The 20279-nt window shown below is 47.9% G+C and overlaps 1 protein-coding gene across 1 annotated transcript in view; it reads right to left on the bottom strand.

Moving 5' to 3' along the window:
- LOC149344904 (UPF0462 protein C4orf33 homolog) overlaps positions 1–20279 on the bottom strand; it is a 47151-nt gene that overhangs the window by 11107 nt on the left and 15765 nt on the right. The window contains exons 5-6 of the mRNA XM_089542683.1: positions 6132–6328; positions 4024–4121 (exon numbers count right to left, since the gene is read on the bottom strand). Of these exons, the coding sequence (XP_089398809.1) occupies positions 4024–4121; positions 6132–6328 (295 nt within the window). The remainder of the gene's footprint in view (positions 1–4023; positions 4122–6131; positions 6329–20279) is intronic.

Here is a 20279-nt window from a genome sequence, read left to right as displayed (position 1 = left end):
GTGTTCATTTCTGGCGACAGAAGTTGAGTACCTGGGCCATGTCATAAACGCAGACGGACTGAGGCCAACGCCAAAGAAAATGGAGCTGCCGTGAATGCTCCAAGTCCCAAGGACGTCAAGCAACTTCAGAGCTACCTTGGACTCATTAATTTCTACAGGCGTTTTCTGCCTAACCTTTCAACATTTCTCTGGCCCTTGAATCATCTGCTTACAAAAGAAACCCCATGGAAGTGGACAAGCGTAGAGGAACAAGCTTTCCGAAAAAGTAAGGATCTACTAACTTCCGCACCGGTACTGCATCATTTTGATTCTTCTAAGCAAATCGTTCTCAGTTGCGATGCTTCACCGTACGGAATCGGAGCTCTTCTCGCACACCGAGATGAAACAGGGGAACACCCCATTGCCTTCGCATCGAGAAGCCTTCTTCCAGCAGAAAAGAATTACAGCCAGCTGGACAAAGAAGCTCTCGCCTTAATTTTCGGGGTCTCGAAGTTTCATCAGTATCTCGGGGGCCAAGATTTTGAAGTGATAACTGATCACAAACCACTTCTGGGACTTCTCGGGCAGGACAAGCCTATTCCCGACAGGTCATCACCGAGAATGATACGTTGGGCAATTACCCTGTCAGCGTACAAGTATACGCTTGTGTACCGTCCTGGCACCAGCATCAGCAACGCCGACGCGCTGAGCCGGCTACCGCTTCCTACAGAGCCCTGCGCAGTTCCCAAGCCTGCTGATATCTTCATGCTTGAAAATTCATATCCGCGACTTCTTTCGCCATCTGCCATTGCCAAAGCTACAGATCGTGATCCTGTTATGTCACGACTACGCCAGGCGCTCCTTACCGGTGACGAGCTGCCAAGAGGAAATGATTGGACACTATTTCACAAGAATCGTACAGAGCTGAGTGTTCATGAGAACTGCATCCTGCGAGGAACACGAGTCGTCGTTCCTAAAGAACTACAAGCAGAAGTTCTTGATCTGCTCCATGAAACTCACCCAGGTGTTGAAAAGATGAAAGCAGTCGCACGGAGCCACATTTGGTGGGAAGGACTCGACAGTAGCATCGCACAGAAAGTGCAGCTTTTCAAAATCTGCCAAGAACACCAGAGAATGGGACGGAAATCACAGTCCAATCCGTGGCCGTTTCCGAAGAAACCATGGTCTAGACTGCATGTCGGCTTTGATGGTCCATTTCAAGGACAGTACTTTTTCGTTCTAGTCGATGCCTACTCTAAATGGGTAGAGGTGGTTCCCGTTCATGCACCATCAGCGGACGCCACAATTCGATGCCTGCGAAGCATATTTTCCACACATGGCATTCCAGACATCATTGTCTCCGACAACGGCACCGCATTCACCAGCGAGAAGTACGCTGACTTCTTGAGCAAGAACGGCATACGGCGTATTCTTATCCCGCCATACCACCCGGCATCGAACGGAGCAGCGGAACGCGTCGTGCAGACAATTAAGGGGAAGCTCAAGAAGGCAGCGCCTGGAGATTTCCAAACAAACATCGACAGGATCCTGCTTTCCTACAGAACAACGCCGCACGCGTTTACTGGGTCCCCTCCCGCTGAGCTCCTTATGGGCAGGCAACTGCAAACACCCATTCAACGAGTGCACCCCGGCCTAAGGGCGCATGTGGACTTCAAGCAATTGAAGCAAAAGATGCGCTGCGACAGCAACGCACGCAAAAGCTCTTTGCCTTTGTCCGGCGAGCCCGTCTTTGTTCGAAACTTCCGACCAGGCCCAGCTTGGATTGCCGGAACGGTTCGCCATCCCACAAGTTCTTCGTCGCTTCAAATACAGCTCGAAGACGGAACTCTGTGGAACAGACACGCGGACCATGTGCGACCGCGAAGGACCCCCGGCGTTCTCTCCGACGACGAGGAGCCTCTTCCTGCACTGGCAGCGACAACGGACACGGGACAACTGTGCCCACCTCGCTGCTTATTAAGCACCGAGCCGTCTACAACAGCCTCGGCGCCGCAACAGCAGTCAAGTGCGGCTCCTTTGCACCCCCAGCTTCGTCGGTCTTCCCGGGTCCGGAGGCCTGTTATCTACTACGGACTATAGAGGCGTAAACAAGCGCCGCTCGACACCAGTGCCGTGCAGCAGGCTTCATAACAAAGGGAGGAGTGTGACGATTCCCCAAGTCAGCGGACGCGAAGTACACCGCAGGCGCCGTCTCAGCGGCACCCAGCTGCACGGGGAAGAAGGGAAAGGGAAATAATCCTTCCCTCGCTTTTCAAGGAGAGGAGCCAGTTTGACTCCCGCCAGCAACGTGTACTGTCGCTTTACAGGCGCCCCTTCCCGCGCCCTCCTCAGGGCACGTCGGTGACCCGTTTCGGCATGCGCTTCCAAGCTCGCCCACTTACAATTCTATAATAGTTATGTACACAACAGATATATATATATATATATATATATATATATATATATATATATATATATATATATATATAATGTGTGTGTTTGGGTGTATACACACAAAAAAACCTTTTGGGTGTATACATACAAAAAAGTTATGTACACAACAGACATATATATATATATATATATATATATATATATATATATATATATATATATATATATATATATATATATAATGTGTGTGTTTGGGTGTATACATACAAAAAAACCTATTTACAGAGCCCCTAGGTAGGCGCTATGGGGCACAAACTTGATGGAACACATAACAAAACTAAAAGGCCGGCAAGAATATAAAGCGCATCAGGAGAGGAAGCCAATCCGGCAAAAACTCCAATCCCTCTACGTATGATGCTCTATGATGATCTTTGATGCTCTATGTATTGATATCGAAGAAACAAATTGCGTCAGCACTCCCTCTGCCTTGTTAGGTATTGTTGATTGGTTTTTGAGGAAAGGAAATGACGCAGTATCTGTCTCACATATCTCGGCGGACACATGAACCGCGCTGTAAGGGAAGGGAGGAAGGCGGGAGTGAAAGAAGAAAGAGGTGCCGTAGTGGAGGTCTTCGGAATAATTTCGACCACCTGGGCATCTTTAACGTGCACTGACATCGCACAGCACACGGGCGCCTCTTGCGTTTCGCCTCCATCGAAACGCGGCCGCCGCGATCGTGTTCGAACCCGGGTACTCCTGCTCGGTAGACGAGCGCCTTACCACTGAGCCACCGCGGCGGGCGTCTCTCAGCCTCTCTCCAAAAAAGAGATATCGTTCCTGAAGTGCGGCTACTGCGCGTGTGATTTTTTACACCCCGAGAAGATTTATAAGCCGTGTCTTTGGTCAGTAAATGGCAGTTGTAGACTAGCGTCTGTCCTGTGGGTATGTGTTACTCTGTCCTCGTGTCGAAACAAGCGCTAGCAAATATAATTGTGAGGTTCCGTCCAGCTCCTTGCCGGAACATGTTCGTGTTTCGATGGTCGATAAGGATTGGGTAACCTCGTGGCAGATTTGGTCGCTCTAGCGTGGATTCAGCACCCCGATGCGAATCGACCAGTGGTGCATTTTGCTCCGCGGAATCAGAGTGTGGTGCACTTTGCTACGGATTTGATGAGGGTTCCTGCGGCGGGCGGCTGTCATTTCGTGAGTGCGTAAAGCTGTAATGAGCGAGTGGTCGTCAAGTTGGCGTGTTTTCGTCGGTGTCGTCGTAACACAAGGTGAGGAGCAAGGAGAAGAGGAATATATATACAGACAGCAGTTGTGGCTTGCCAAGCTGATTGGCTCGAACGCTTGCCACCAGTGAAGGTACATGTATAGATACAACATGAGAGACGCAACATTCCGAATGTCCAGAGCTAATGAACATTCAGCATTTCACATCAGCCCCACTGCAGCTTCCTATTATGGCAAGGCTAAACGGCCGGATTTTTTTTTTTTTTGGGGGGGGGGGGGGGGGGGGGCGCACACCTTGCAGGTACGGTTGCCTCGTGAGTCTGCTGTCGCAATTATTTAGCGCTGTTCGATATTCATGACAAAACTGCTCCCGTGCCTTTTTTGGCTGCAACTATGATTTCACGTCATCCAGCTCACCTTCGAACGCCCTCTTCCACGTGTGGGAGAGACGCTTGGGTTCGAACTTGGGGCAGAGGCGTTTCATATCCAGCTCCCCGAAAGTCTTCACAGTGGTCCTGGGGAGAGAGAAATAGGCACAGACAATGCTTGTAATGGCCGTAGGCTACGAGGCGTATGAGAGAGAAAATATGTTTCTTCTGATACTTCGAAACCCAACACTTCAGGCACGAAACAGCGCAGCCTTAGTGTGCATTTACAACATAAATGCTTAAGGAAATATTTTCATCAGCACACCCCAAAGTGCTGTCATTCGTTGGACTAAAGACATTCAACTACCATCATCATCATCATCATCATCATAGAAACTATTTTATGCAGAGGAGTTTGGGGCTCACAGACCCCTGGGCCCCCGCAGGGCCCCACTGCACTGAAACGTTCATGTTCCTGCGGACCGTGACGTCGGCAGCCCAACTACCATCGTTCCAAGTTCGAGTTGTTGATCAATAATTCCTCTCCCTGTCACTTGTCGCCGTCGTTTGCATCACTTTCCGTACATTCTTGCGTTCCCCATGCACGAAACTTCCCAGGCAGCGCCTAAATGTTATAAAAACACTATTTCGTCGTTTGACTTGAACGTTAATAAATCGGACACAGTGTTATTTTTCTAACATGGCTAAAATGTTAAAATTAACGTTGGTATAAATTTGTCGTAAAAATGTTGGAACACTTGTATTCAGATAAACCTGAAAATAATGTTAACATAAAAATTTCGAAGGATGAGACCAAGCAGTTTTAGTATTACGCACACGCATATCAGCAGCGTCACTGAGTTCTGCTTGAAGAATGATATACGGGTTACAATAGAGGAGTATAACACAACACAACTATAAGGAATGACACATTTATGCACTGAGGTGTCCTGATGGTTACTGATTGTTGCCGCGAGTTCATGCTTATAGTATACTAGCCTTAAGCAGTGCCCCTAAAAGTGTTGGTAATAATTAACTAATAATTAGTCTTGTAAAATAATTATGGATATATATGTAGCTTACACAAACCCAGGGCTTTATTTGCAGCCTCTCAGATCGGCTATTCCGTTCGCCTCGACGAAAATTCTGCGCGCAGACGACTGCAGATTTTCGATGATTTCGGGCAATCCAGGCAAGTTCTAAAGTTAAATTATTTATCGAAAAACGCAGATTACCATAAGCTACCCTGTGGTCGGTGCCTGAGCCCAAATAGGCCAGTAGTTTGCGCAGAAGAATTTGTTACAACCCGGACAGATAAATACGGAACACCCTGTTTAAAGCAGGCTATTCTTACATCTTTAATGTTTACCTAAACGCGCTTCACGAAAGGCTTTGTTCCCGCGCGCAGCTGATCGGCTTGAGCCGCATTCCACGAATGGCCATACTTGTCTCCAAGTGCTGTTTGTTGGACAGAAAGTTCTAGAATCAAAGGTGCCAGGAAAAAAATATATTATAGGCATTGTGACCAAATGCCTTGAAAACAGCGACAACACTGCAAACGTTTGGAAACGCCACGAATGCCAAGTGCACACACGTCATAGCAGCCAGGAATTAAGCGCTGACTCTCGTAGTTTCAGATTCCGGACCAAGTCAACTAATTTGTAATTTTTCTTCGGGTGTCCTCTTAGTTTCTTAGTTTTTCTTCGGGTGTCCTCTTGCCTTAGTTTAACACAAAGCTACACGCAAGAATATATGTAGATAGCTATGCATAGCACTACATGAAAAAAAAAACAAGCGGAATTAAAAAAAAAAGCTCTAAACGCATGCCACCAGTAGTAAGGCACTCAGCTGGCGAGCACCGCCTGACACCGTCTGGCACTGCACCGAAGTGACCAAACCTGTGCCGCACAGCGCATTTCTGCAGCAATAAATATGCCCTGAAACTCGCCTGCGTGCATTTGAGTTCCGAGACGTATTCATCAGGAGAGTTTAAAACGCTGCAATACAGAGGGGTCTCATTTAAAATGCTTTTCATTTAAGATAAATAACCGTTTGCGGTAGGAAGTGCTCGATGCATCCTATCCTGTTTAGCATGGCTTTGGAGACAGCGCCGCGGATGCGGTGAGCATTTTGCGGGGAACAGGAAGGAACCCACACGAGTCCACGCTGCAGGCCGATCCGGGCGGCGGCGGGTAGAGCGCGAGCTCCCGTCGGTCGCTGGTGCGGCCGTGGCGCGCCCAGGCGTTGAATGAGTGCGCCCCTGGCGGCAGGTAGCCGACGGGAATCCGGACCGAGGCTCGCCACAGGCTCCGGTAGCGGTCCACGTTGGCAGCGTACGACAACGTCAGGTCCATCTGCGCGGGAGCAGGGATATCTCATGCGGAAGCTGCATCACCGAGGCATCGGGGGAAACGTCGTAGTGAATGGAACCAGATACCGATGCGAGTGCATTTAATGGCACATCGACACGAAAACCCCGGCGCCGCCCAAAAAGTGGCGTCGTTACAATCCACGCGATTGGTCGAAACGGTGTGACGCCATTAAAAGCAGGAAACTACGAAATCTTAACCAGTAACAGTCAGTACTAGTAATTACAACCGCACCAAGTACAAAGAAATAGAATAGAATTAAAATAGAGCTAGGATGAAAATGTAATTGAACTAGAATGTTTTCACATTATTCGCAAGTAAGTTCCTTATGTGTCCCACGGAAATTTTTCCCCCAAAAATACTGAGCTTCATAATCGACTGTGGGCCGGTATCTATTTCTTCAGTCTTTTCTCTAAGGTGCAGCAATTAATTCCTACCTTTAGAAACCACGAGAAGTATGGAGCGAGGGAGGTTGAGTTTGTTGCAGCTACTGATGGGCTAGCCTTGAGGATTCTGCCGGCAGTTGCCCTACCGCAGCGACACTTAAATGCTGAATATGGTCCACAAATCAGGGACATTCTTGATACCTGACTGATCTAGATGGCTTTAATCACAATCGCATGTTACAATCAATAGTCAACTGCTGCTGTTACCATCTGGAGTGTCGAATCCGAGTACTGGAGGAATTATCAAAGGCGTCAAGCCTCCATTCTACTCGACAGTTTTCCACGCGGCAGACAATGTCCTGAAGACTTGGTTCATTGGTCTATTGGGGTTTAACGCCTCAAAGCGGCTCAGGCTATGAGCGACGCCGTAGTGAAGGGCTCCGGAAAAATCGACCACCTGGGGTTCATTGCCGTGCACGGAGATCGCACAGTGCACGGGCCTCTAGAAGTTCTGAAAGGAAGTGTGTGGGACTCCTGTACTCTCGAGGAAAGAGAAAACCTATCTTTCCGCGTCCTACACTCGACAGCAGATAAAATAATGCTCTATATCACCGCACATACCACATGTGGAATACAGCGGAGGTGATGCCAGACCCGTCTTATACATCCACGCAGGGGTACGAGCAGAGCCCGTGCGATTGCGATGTAGTGATGTGGCCTTGTATCTGCTTAGTCCCTTGGTCACACATGGATTTCTGGGTGAACTCCACAGAGCTCTGAAATGGCCGAGCACCGTTTCTCTGAAGAGTCGCTTTTCATCTTAAGGGGCCTTTCTTGATGGATTGCCTCACAGCTCTTTATGGATGAGGCTGTCGGCTGCCTTGTTGCCTGTGACACCTATATGCGGGGGCACTCATTAAAATCTTAAGGAGAAGGCTCTTCTGTGCAGATTATGCACCATGCGTAGTGAGCCAAGAGACAAGGCATCAGCACGGGACCCGCGCTCTAACCTTTTAAGGCCAAATTTTAAATACATCAGGATCTCAACAGGTTGTGCCGGACAAGGCCCTAGGTTGCGTAAACCCGCCTCAATTGCAAAGTTTTCGGCCATTGTGGAGGGCACGACTTCATTAAAGTGTACAGACTAAGCATTATTCAACGAAGGAATGTGAAAGGCTGCTGCTCCAGCTCCTCTCGCCTTATCCACAGAATCACCAGTGAAAATTTGAAGATGACATGCATACTCTGTTTCTACATGTTCGAGTATGAGCGAACGAGTTGCCGTCAAAGGAGAACTGTGCTTAGCGCGCATGTTAGGAATAAAGATCGTGCAGTCGAGGCTCGCAAATGACCAGGGTGGTTTCAACTGCTTGCTTTGTCTTTGAACATCAAGGCCTATGGAACCAAGAGTATTTAAGTGCGAAGTAAGCTCGGCACTCAGATCTCTTTCGGAGCCATTTCAGACGGGCTCGCCCAGCTGCTGTCGTTGCTGTCTCTTCAAGGCGGCCAAGTTGCATTAGTAACTTTTGTGACGCGATAAGGCTAAGAGGTTGTGATAGTGACTCATGAACATTGCATTGTTTGCTGCCACCTGCGGAACTCCAAAGGCTCTTCTTGGGCTCTTTCTGTGCAAAATTTAGAGACGGTCGAACTTCGAAACCGAGGTGGAAATTAAAGGCAGTTGATACATTATGCTACTAAGCGCCAGTGCTTCGTGAAGTGTGATCATTGAGGAAGTGAGGTTTCCATATTGCTCACTTGCGATTCCACGGATCACATTCAGATGCGATGACACAGACGGGAGAATCGAGTCCACAGCTCGTCGCCATTATAGACGATAGTAAATAATGGCGCCCAAAAAGCGCATGCGACTGAACCGAGGAATGCAAGAGTGGCCAAGGTATATACATGAAAAAAGGACGATGCCGGATTTTCCCGCTAATAGGGACAATCGCACACCTTGAAGGCAAGCATGTACCGAAAGTAGGGCCTTTCGAGCTATCAAGGCTAATCGCTTTTCTGGTAGCTGGTAAACCAAAGACAAATGTCGTCAGCGTATATGGACATGCACACATGCCTGTAATTTTGCGCAGAATTGGGAAGACCAGTCATTACAACGTTAGAAAGCATGGGGAAAGAACACTTCCCTTTGGCGCATTTGGCGCTACAGCCCTTTCGGTGCTTATGGTACTACCTAACCGCACTCGAATTGCACGATGACAGACAAAAGAGTGAATGAATCCTAGCGGGCGGCCCTATAGCGCCTGTCTTGCAAACTATTCAGTATTCAGCTCTGAGGGACGCTATTATAAACCTTTGCGACGTCAAGGAAAATGGCTAGTGTGGACAGGCCGAAAGCATATTTATGTTCACTTTGGTTTACTCAGTTCAAGGCGCTATTTTTGCGCACTTAAACCTCGGCGGAATACAGTCATACATGTCGGAAATGCCTCGCTGTCCTCGAGCCACTACGAAAACAGTTCAGTTGTCAGCTTCTTCAGCCACACAGGATGTCAGTGACACAGGACGATACGAGTCCAGGTCCGTCATCTGCTTGCCAGGCATTAGCACTGGAACAACACATGCCACCCTCTATGACGGAGCAACGTCGCCAGTCTCCCAAACTGGACTGAAGTAGTTTAGGAGCACCTTCCTGTGCTTGAGAGGCAGGTTCCGCAGCATTTAGTTGGTGATGCCATCGGAGCCTGGTATACACCTGCACCATAGGCCGCTGAGCGCTCTCTGGAGCTCTTTAACCGTGAACCATGACAGACGTGAAGGTAGCACGTGGAGCACAGAGGTCAATTCAAGATTTAGCACGTACAAACGCATCTGCATACAACTATGCCAAGCACGCAAGAGGGTTCTGCTTGCGTATTGCTAGACCATCGTAAGGCTTCCAAGGGCGAGGTTCTCCAGCAAGGTTGAACGCGCTTAGCTTTTCACAGAACGCGATGAGGACACAACACAGAGCGCGAACTTATAACTGCGTCGCTAGCTTTCCTGAATGCGTGAGGAAGTTACAGTCATTAGCGTTCTCACTTAGCCGTTTATTTATGCAATGGCCGTTTTGCCAACATACATCATTCCGCACGAGAGCGGAATGCAATAAACAACACCTGTGTTGCATTCGAGGTGTTTTGTTTTTCTCGTGGTTGATAGTGCAGCGTAGTTTTTGGGTCATACCATGTTGATTAAGTTTTTTGGGGGCCTTGAAAACCACAGGGACATCGTGCCTGTCCGCAATCTTTTTGAGACTATGCGAAACTTTGTCAGTATAAGGAATCTCAATCGGACAGGCGTTCTTCTTTGTACAATCCTAGCCTTCCCTGTTTTTTGCTGTCAATTTTTTTAGAACTTTTCCGAACTCGAGACCAGGAGGGTATCAGGGTACCCGCTATCCTTCAACCTCGCAATCTGTTGGTCAAGTCCTTACTCTACCTTGTGCACGCATGACTTCCTGATGCTGTTAACCATACACGCATGCGCGATGGACCGTTTGGTTAACTTTGAGTATCCGGATTATTTTCTTAAAATCGCCTTCTCAGCTTTAGTCTTCAACAGCCAATACGTGTTGTCTGCGCCCTCATGAATTCTGAGGTCTAAAAATCTGGTGACCGATTGGTCCAGCAGTTCAAAGGCGAAGTTTAATCCCTTGGACGCCGTTTCAAACAGATTGATCCCCAACCCGGGGTTGATAGTACTGCGTGCCTCACAGGGAAAACATCAAAAAATCGTCGACATAGCGGAAACAGGCCAGCACTACGATGGTTTCCAACTGATGCTTCAATGCCCTTTTTCCGTTTGCAATGTACGGGTCCGGCAGGATGGGCGCCAAACAGGAGCCGATGCAGATCCCAATGCATTGCGCGAAAAGGCTGCCTAAGCTCAGCTTCTTCCAAGTTATGGGTATAAAGACTACTTAGCGAACTTCCATTCGTGAAGATTGTGCCTTTTTACCAACATTCTCGCATGTATGCCGCTAAGTTACTTATCGACCTATCGTCTCCATTTCGAAGCATTCTGTTGCTGACCGCTGAACCGACCAGGGCCAGCTGCCTGCTTCATTTTTAACCTATTAATTTTGGCCTTGCCTTCCGCTAGAGTGATCGGGGCATCTAACGTCTTATTTACTCGTCGAGAGTATTCTGGGAGCTGGGTCGGACCTACTGAGGCAGTGTATAGTCGTATACAACTTAAGTCTGCAGTGAAGCTCCGCCAACATTCAGCCTCCGCGCACAAAATTCCTCCACGACAAAAAAGTAGTCCGCTGGTTTAACGTTTCTTGTCACGTAAACAAGAAGCTTATCACAAGAGAAAGAATTATGAGGTCTAGAATTTTGATGCGTGGATTGTTTGATATAGCCAAACATTAAAAAGCTGATTTCGTTTACTGTTGCGATTGGCCAGCGGAGTAATACAGGACGCCGCGGACCGCTGCCCAGTGTTAGCAACTGCTGTTTTTTTAAGTTGTATCCTACTATAGCTTGCCTGAACTTCACCCACTAGTTGGCCCACCTTTTCCGAGTAGCTGTGTACCGCTTTCTTACGCTTCTCTTTAGCTGCCTTTTTGCTGTTGTCTGGGTCTACCAAGTGCCGAAGCAGCTGCCGGGTTCGTGCAGCCCTAATGTTGGGTTCGAAATTATCGCATACGAATTGCCAATTGTCGCGCGTGAGCTCCAACGCAGCTGTTCGATTTCCTTACTGAGTCCAGCTGTCTGCTTCCGCAGACCTCTATATAATCTCCTCGTTGCGAGTCGGTGCTGCAAGGTTTTATTTTTGTTCCACACGTTTGCTAGGCGACGGTATACCGCGTATGTGTTTTCCACGTCTTTTATTCTTTCGCGTCCCCAAGAGCTGACGTCTTCTATTCCATCCCCGAAGTCTCGACATTTTCTGAATCTGTTCCAATTTGTGAACTTGACCGAGTTCTTTTTCCATGCGGTCGGTCCTCCCTCCGCAGCAATTTCTATGACGTTGCAATCGCCTAGCTTTTCCCCTTGCTTTACAGCCGTGCAGCGGGGCGCTGAAGTGCGCATGCGCAGTACGCTGACTCCGCTAGCGGGAGAACGGAGCGCCACCATCGTTCCGCTGGCGCGCCGACTTAGCGGAGCGCCGTGTCCTACGGAAAAGTCTAAGGTTTTTCAGTTAGTTCAAGGTGGCTGCCTCCGCCTCGATGGTCGCGTCCGAGAGCGCTTGCAAGAGTCACTGCCTCAAAGGGTCGTTTCCCCGAATAGAGTTGTCGAAAGCTCTTCAGGATCGACAAGGATCCCTGTGTGCAGTGAGGCGCAGTTGTGGTGAATCCTTTCGAGCGTGTGTGTGCACGTGGGCGCGCGCCGCCGAAAAAGCCGTGGTCGCAGTCAAGCGCAAGTCAACTTTGCGCGCCGTGTAGAACCGCGTAGACTTCCTTAACGTGAATACTTTCGCAGCATGCAAAGCAAACTCCAGAAAGTAAGCCGCTGCCTTCACACCTGTCTCAATTCATTTTGCTAATGAGCAAGTTAAGAGGGCTTCAAATTTGCGCACGAGAGTTTGTGTCGTCCCTGTTTTGTCCCGTCTTTTTAAAAGCGCTATTATGTTTGACCATGTTAATGAGTAAGTGTCCGTGCACTCATATGCAAAGGGGGTCCACCTCGGCACGCTGCAAACGTTGCCAACTCAAGAGATATCTAATTTGCTTCCTGTTTAGTCGCAACAAAGGGAACGTACATTGCCGGAATCTGAATTCTTGAGCGCAGCGAAGGAAGCAGGAAAAACATTGAAATAGCGGCTGAAAGCGGCCACTCGAACGAACAGCACAGTGTGGGATTGGCATGGATGAACAAAACTAACAATGAAGTCACATCATCTTTAAACGAGCTGCACGTTCTGGTGCCTTTCAACTAAGCACATTAACTTAACACCAATAAAGTACCAGCGAAGCAACAACAATCGGGTATGAACTAGAAATAATATTTTTTTCAAAGCGGTTATATTTGTCACCACCAGATGGCGCCACATATTGAAACCACTTCCCTTAGCCGTACCAGCAGAACGGTTAGCTAAAAAATTCGCGCTGCACAGATTATCCCGTCTGGTCTACCCTGCACCGGCTAAGACAATGTACAAAGGGGAGGAACTCCACTTCCGTAAGCTACAGACCAACACTTACGACAATCCACGAAGACTGCACGCAATAGACCCGGAGTCATTTGACTCACAATGCAAATTCTGCGGGGAGAAGGAGGACCTGTACCATATGGTATGTGTCTGCCAACGAAATCAGGCGGTCACTGTCAATAACCAGCCAACGAAGGAGGGGTGGGAGACAGCTCTCACCAGCTCGGACGAAACGAGTAAGAAAGAACCCATTGAAAGAGCCCGGACAGCAGCCTACGCCAATGGGATTCCGGACTGAGAGCTCCAACCGCCGCTACAACCTCCTAAACAATTTCATTAAAATATTTTTACCACCACCACATCGGCTCTGCTTATGCTGAGCGTGCCAGCGTAAGCGGAGCGGATCGTAAAACCGGTCAGCTAAAATGATCACAATGGTCGCAAGCGAAAGATCCCATCCCTCGTCTCAGCAGCAGGTCACCCCCACAGCAGCAACTGTGCAGTTAGTTGCCCAACTGCTTGTGGTGAAGGAGCTCGTGTAATCTCTTGCTAATGCTTTGCCGAGAACAAAAGCGCTTGATGACCTAAAGGCTGCAATTATGCCTCACATTTTGCGGTCTGTTCTCGTAGGCAACCAAAGCAATGCACCCCACAATGCGCGCGCATCAGACCGCCCGCGGTAACTTGAGAGGTTCACAACCTTGTGCAGAGCTTCTGTGAGACGCTATTTATTCATACGACTGGCGCGCATCTCTTGCACATGGAAACTACGGGTCTGGCGGCGAAACGTCAGAGCTCCCCAGCAGTGGGTTTTCCCAAGCTGACAGCAACGCTCTAACACACTGTCTAGAGGCCGAAGGAAGCAACTTTGAGGAGTTTCGAGAGCACTGTTGCGACGGCACCAGGCACAAGCATAGGCCGAGACATGCGCGTGCACGTACTCCATGGAGGAGGAAAAACATCTGTCGAGAGCGTAAATACCGGTTGGGTTCATAAGGAGAACCCATTGGTTGCCATCATAATCCAGCCCTTCTCAACCAAAAATTTCTGGTTGAGGATTGGTTGGCTTGGCTTATGGGGTTTAACGTCCCAAAGCGACTAAGGCTATGAGGGACGCCGTAGTGAAGGGATCCGGAAATTTCGACCACCTGGGGTTCTTTAACGTGCACTGACATCGCACAGTACACGGGCCTCTAGAATTTCTCCTCCAAAGAAATTCAACCGCCGCGGCTTTGATCGAACCCGCGTCTTTCGGGCCAGCAGCCGAGCACCATAACCACTGAGCCACCGCGACGGCCTTCTGGCTGAGGAGACAGTGGCTATGCAGGGTTGCCTCCCAGGGCTTGTATGCCGGATAGAGATTGCTGTAAAAGTCTGGATTTTTTGCATTCCCAACCAATGTGAAAGAGTGTGCCAGCTGCTCCACAGAAGGGGCAGGACGAATCTTATGTGTCTTTATACCATTTACTTATTAAGTAGGGATTGGGCAGAGTATTAGTTAGTAGTCGCCTGATTGTGCGCTCTTCAAATCTGCTCTTCAAATTTGGTGCGTCCGTTCGCCTAAAGCAGCGAGCGACGCTAAAGCCGCTGCGCTGTTATTGTTGCGACCGAAGGAAGAATAGAAAGGAAAGTGCAGGTGCCTGTCCACTGGCTTGAGCTCAGTCACAATCATTGCCACGTGCAGGCAGAGGAGAGTTAAAAAAAATGGCTGAGGCTTAACTTGGTTAAGCCTGGAGAATGCGAAGCATCATCGTGTCGCGTAATTTGGAGGCGCACAACTAGCCTCTGTAGCACAACCACAGCGACGGCGCGAGGTGGGCCCCCGTTTCTCCACTGTCTTGACGTCATCGTGACACGTGGTGTGACGTCATGTATCACGTGATTTGGAGGCGCACAACCACAGCGACGGCGCGAGGTGGGCCCCCGTTTCTCCACTGTCGTGACGTCATCGTGTCACGTGGTGTGACGTCATGTATCACGTGATCTGAAGGCGCACAACCACAGCGAGGGCGCGAGGTGGGCCCCCGTTTCTCCACTGCCGTGACGTCATCGTGTCACGTGGTGTGGCATCATCGTGTCACGTGATTTGGAGGCGCACAACCACAGCGACGGCGCGAGGTGGGCCCCGTTTCTCTACTGTCGCGACGTCATCGTGTCACGTGGTGTGACGTCATGTATCACGTGATTTGGAGGCGCATAACCACGGTGAAGGGCTGAAGTGGTAGCTAAAGTAGTATGCTTCGCATAAAAAAAAAGATGTTGGGGAGCGACTCAAAACCCTCCGCGGTGGCTCAGTGGTTGAGGCGCTCGTCTACCCAGCCGGAGTACTCGGGTTCGAACTCGACCGCGGTGGCCACGTTTTGATGGAGGCGAAACGCAAAAAGGTGCCCGTGTGTTGTGCGATGTCAGTGCACGTTAAAGATCCCCAGGTGGTCGAAATTATTCCGCAGCCCTCCGCTATGGCACCTAGCCACCATGTATACGCAATGCTTTCTGACCTCGAGAGCACCAGAAGCATGGAAGAACGCTAGCATTATCTTTAATCTTAAGAAAGGAGACGTCAAGGACTTGAAGAACCACAGACCAATCAGCTTTCTGTCAGTTGCCTACAAGGCATTTGCTAATGTAATCGCTAATAGGTCAGGACAACCTCAGACTTCAACCAACGATATGATCAGGGAGGCTTTCATAAAGGATACTCGACAATAGACCATACTGACACTATCAATCAGGTGATAGAGAAAAACGCAGAATATAACCAATCTCTATATATAGCCTTCATTGATTACGAGAAAGCATTTGACTCAGTGGAAACCTCAGCTGTCATGCAGGCATTGCGGAATACGGGTGTCGAAGAGTGTTATGTGAAAATATTGGAAGATATACATCAGGATTGCACAGCTACTATAGTACTCCATAAAGTCAACAATAAAATTCCAATACTGGCCAGGCAGGGAGACACGACCTTGCCAATGCTGTTCACATCCTGTTTAGGGCGTGTTCCGTGGCCTGCATTAGGAACAGTTGAGGATAAGAGTTAATGGAGAATACCTAAGTAATTTGCTATTCACTGATGACGTTGCCTTGCTAAGTCACTCAGGATATGAACTGAAAAGCTTGATAAATGAGTTAGACAGGCAGTGAAGAACGGTGGGGCTAAAAATTAATATGCAGAGAACCAAAGTAATGTTCAACAGCCTAGCAAGGGAACAGCAGTTTGTAATTGGTAGCGAGGTGCTGGAAGTAGTAAGAGAATATGTCTACTTGGGGCAGGTAGTGACCGCTGATTGGAATCATGAGAGGGAAATAACTAGAAGAATAAGAATGGGGTGGAGCGCATATGGCAAGTTCTCTCAGATCACGAATGGCAGTTTACCAATATCCCTCAAGAGAAAATTATACAACCGCTGTATCTTACCGGTACTCACCTATGGGGCAGAAACGTGGAGGCTAACAAAGAGGGTTCAGCTTAAGTTAAGGACAACGCAGCGAGTTATGGAAAGAAAAATGATAGGCGTGACGTTAAGAGATCGGAAGTGGGCGGAGTGGGTGAGGGAACAAACACGGGTTAATTGCATCCTAGTAGAAAGCAAGAGGAAGAAATGAACTGGGCAGGGCATGTAATGCGAAGGCAAGATAACCGCTGGTCCTCAAGGGTAACGGAGTGGATTCCAAGAGAAGGCAAGCTTAGCAGGGGGCGGCAGAAAGTTAGGTGGGCGGATGCGATTAAGAAGTTAGCGGGGATATGGTGGCCGCAACTGGCAAAGGACAGGGTTAATTGGAGAGACATGGGAGAGGCCTTTGCCGTGCAGTGGGCGTGGTCAGGTTGCTGATGATGATGTTGATGAGGTTGGTAGTTGGTCGTCATCCTGTTCAGGCGGTATCCTTTCCGCAAGACTCCGTAAGAGGTCGCTATCCCGTGCGCCCACCAGATCAGGCGTCGCTATTCTTGTGGGCCTGTGCAGCCTCTCAAGAAAGCGGGGTGGAGGGTGGTGCCCCAGTGGTTCGGGGTATTCCCATAGGGAATGGAAGAGTGAGGGTGCAGGGTTGCTGCATGAGGGGAAACGTCCATGGTTTTGTGTGGGGAAGAAGAGGTGTTTATGGAAGAGGCCAGGGTAAGTGTGCATCTCTGTCGAGGGATGAGTGGGAGAGCGGAGGTGAGAGGGAATGTGCTTTTCTGTCGTCTGTAGTGTCCAATGAATAGAGTGTGTTATAAGTTCCGTGGGTTACTGTGAAAGGAAGATACCTTCTCAAACTGGGTGCACACAGTGCTGAGAAGGAAGAAGTGCATTATACGATTCTTGTAATGTTGTTCGATGGGAAATCGTTCTTTTTTTCTGATAAATAGCCATTCGAAGCCTTAGCATGTATAATATGTGGCCTCGTATTAAAAAAAAAAAAACGTTAGAGGGCACTGCGGAAACCGCATTGGAGTAATGCGAAAGCATAGACGCCTCCTCGCCCTCTTTAATTGCTCCTCTTTGCCTCTATATCGATGTGACGTCGCGTCTGACAATCGAATTACATAATTAACCTTAAACCACACACAGTTAATGCACCTTACTGTATAAATAATTCGCATTTAATTCAGAATAATTCATTTCATTTACACTTAATTCACAGTTTTGACACAATTAACCTACAATTAATCCATTTAATTCAAAACCTAATTCGTTTAATTCGGAAGTGATTTGGTGTGGCGAAGGTTGTTTACTCGTGCTTGTTGCGGCGCAGAAATGCTCGCCGCACTCGTTGAACTGGTGCTGTTGATTTCTGGTGATGTTGAGCTTAATCCGGGCCCTCCCAGATCAGCCGAATTCGAGTCTTTGATGGAAACAATAAAACTATTACAAGAAAATCAGTCAACTATACTCCATGAAATCCAACAGCTTAAAACCGCGCAATCCTCCCACAACGAATTACTAGTGTCCGTAGCAAACCGCGTTGCGGCACTAGAAGCAACACATTCCCCAACACCTACCTCTGAACATAGCGCTACCGCTCAGATCAAGAAAGATATTGCCGTTCTTAAAGCGGCAAGCACTGATGCTAGTAACAGGCTACGCAGAAATAACCTTATTTTCCTTGGCTTAAATGACACCAAAGACGAGACATGGCAAGATTCAGAACAAGAAATACTAACACTGTGTGCGGACAAACTGAATCTTCATCTTGATTCCAGCACCATTGAACGTGCGCATCGCATAGGTAAATTCTCGGAATCGAAGCATCGCCCAATAATAGTTAAATTCACTCATTTCAAAACTAAAGAAAACATCCTGGCATGTGGCACTACACTAAAAGGCACCAAAATTGCAATCAGGGAAGACTTTGCGGCTCCCACGCGGATGACACGATCAAAATTATTGCAGTTTATCCGACCACGGAAATGCCCCTTCAAACTTCGATTCGACAAGCTTCACGTTGGCGACAAATGTTACGCTTTCGACTCCATTTCTAACAGCGTGATAGAAATCACCCAGATCACTGCAATCACTCCCGCAAGCAGTTCTACTAGCGATACTGCTTCGCATATCAGTAATTGACGATCAGTTCGGCTTCCCGTATTACCATCCCGGCACCAACCACCGTCATGCACAAGTCTTAACATCGGATTCACCAACATACGCAGCATCATACCTAAGCGAAATCAGCTGCTCAGCTTCGTTGAAGATATTGACGCTGACATCCTACTCTTAACAGAAACCTGGTTGAACGACAACATTAGTGACAATGAAGTTTTTTCTTATAACACAAATTACACATTATACCGACGAGATAGGAACTATCGGAGGGGAGGGGGAGTTCTCGTGGCAGTGAAAAATTGCTTATCATCTTCACTCATAGGTCATGACGAAAACTTAGAACTTACATGGATACGTATCGGCAATGCGCCTCCCAAGGCGATCTTTGGCATATGTTATCGGCCACCTGATTTCATCCCATCCTTCTGTAATCTCTTAGATCAGGCCCTAACCGATATTGAAAATACATTTCCTGGCATACCTATCTTTTTGTTTGGCGACTTCAATTACCCTAACATCAATTGGTCTCTCATGTCTACCTCAAATGGTTCGTCAGCCGACTCCAGACAATTTATCGACCTAGTGCTAGATCATTACCTCCAGCAAATGGTATCATAGCCTACTAGAGGCGATAACACTCTAGACCTCCTGCTCACGTCATCCCCCGATAGTGTAACATGTATAAACCTCCTGCCCGGTAAAAGCGATCACAACCTGCTTCACATTACCATTTCATTAGCTATCAAAAAGCGATCACCCGCAAGAAAACTAATCACGGATTACAAAAGAGCAAACTTTGAAAGCATTAATCACAGACTTGATGAGTTTTTGGAAACTTTCCACAGTTCTTATCTAACTCGCACGGTAAATGCTAATTGGGAGTTGTTTAAGAACACATTAGTCAACTTAAAAAACAAATATATTCCTACAATTCTTGTAAAATCCGACAATAACAACCCCTGGTTTAATAAACGCCTCAAATCACTACTAAATCGAAAAAAAACGACTTTACAGGACTGCAAAGGAGAGCAACAATCCTGAAAAATGGAACCGGTACCACTTATGCGTAAAACAGTACCTAAAGGAGCTAGCTGAGGCTAAGAAGAAATTCCAAACATCTGACTTGCTTTTAATTCTGAGATCCAACCCGAACAAATTCTGGCGTCTTCTATCGAACAAATCCCGTCCTAGCCAAATCGAACTCGCAGATCCCGGTGGCGACACTATTGACCCTGAGAAATGCGCAACCGCACTAAACGACTACTTCGTTTCTGTTTTCACGCCCGCTAACATCACCCCTGTCAATCACACCCCTATCATTCGTTCACACCAAATGACAGATATAGAAATTAATGCAGAGGGCATATCAAACCTAATTAGCTCACTTCCGCTGTCAGTATCAGGTGGCTGCGACGAAATCAACAGCAAATTGTTAAAAAACACTGCATCATTGTCGAGCCGCATACTCTGCCTAATCTTTTCTCAATCACTGGACACTGGGAACATACCTGACGACTGGAAAAAAGCCCGAATAATACCGGTTTTTAAATCAGGTGACCGTTCAAGCCCATTTAACTATCGCCCAATATCCCTGACTAGTATTCCTTCAAAACTCTTTTACCATATTATAGCATCTAACCTTATGGCACACCTTGAATCAATTAACTTCTTCTATTCACAACAGCATGGTTTCAGGAAACTATATTCATGTGAAACGCAACTAGCCGAATTTACTCATGATCTATTGCAGTACATGGATGACCATTACCAGATCGATTCCATCTTTTTAGATTTTTCGAAGGCGTTTGATCGTGTCCCTCATAATCACTTGTTGCTAAAATTGTCCGGCCTTGGTTTAACACAAAAACTGTTATCATGGATTGAACACTACTTGAAAGGACGTGTTCAGTGCACATGCGCTAACAA

Source organism: Amblyomma mixtum, chromosome 5, assembly GCF_055824585.1.
Source record: "Amblyomma mixtum isolate Tamu chromosome 5, ASM5582458v1, whole genome shotgun sequence".
NCBI classification, from domain to species: Eukaryota; Metazoa; Arthropoda; class Arachnida; order Ixodida; family Ixodidae; genus Amblyomma; species Amblyomma mixtum.
The sequence above is the reverse complement of the archived record's forward strand: the minus strand, read 5'-3'. Positions and strand labels throughout refer to the sequence as shown.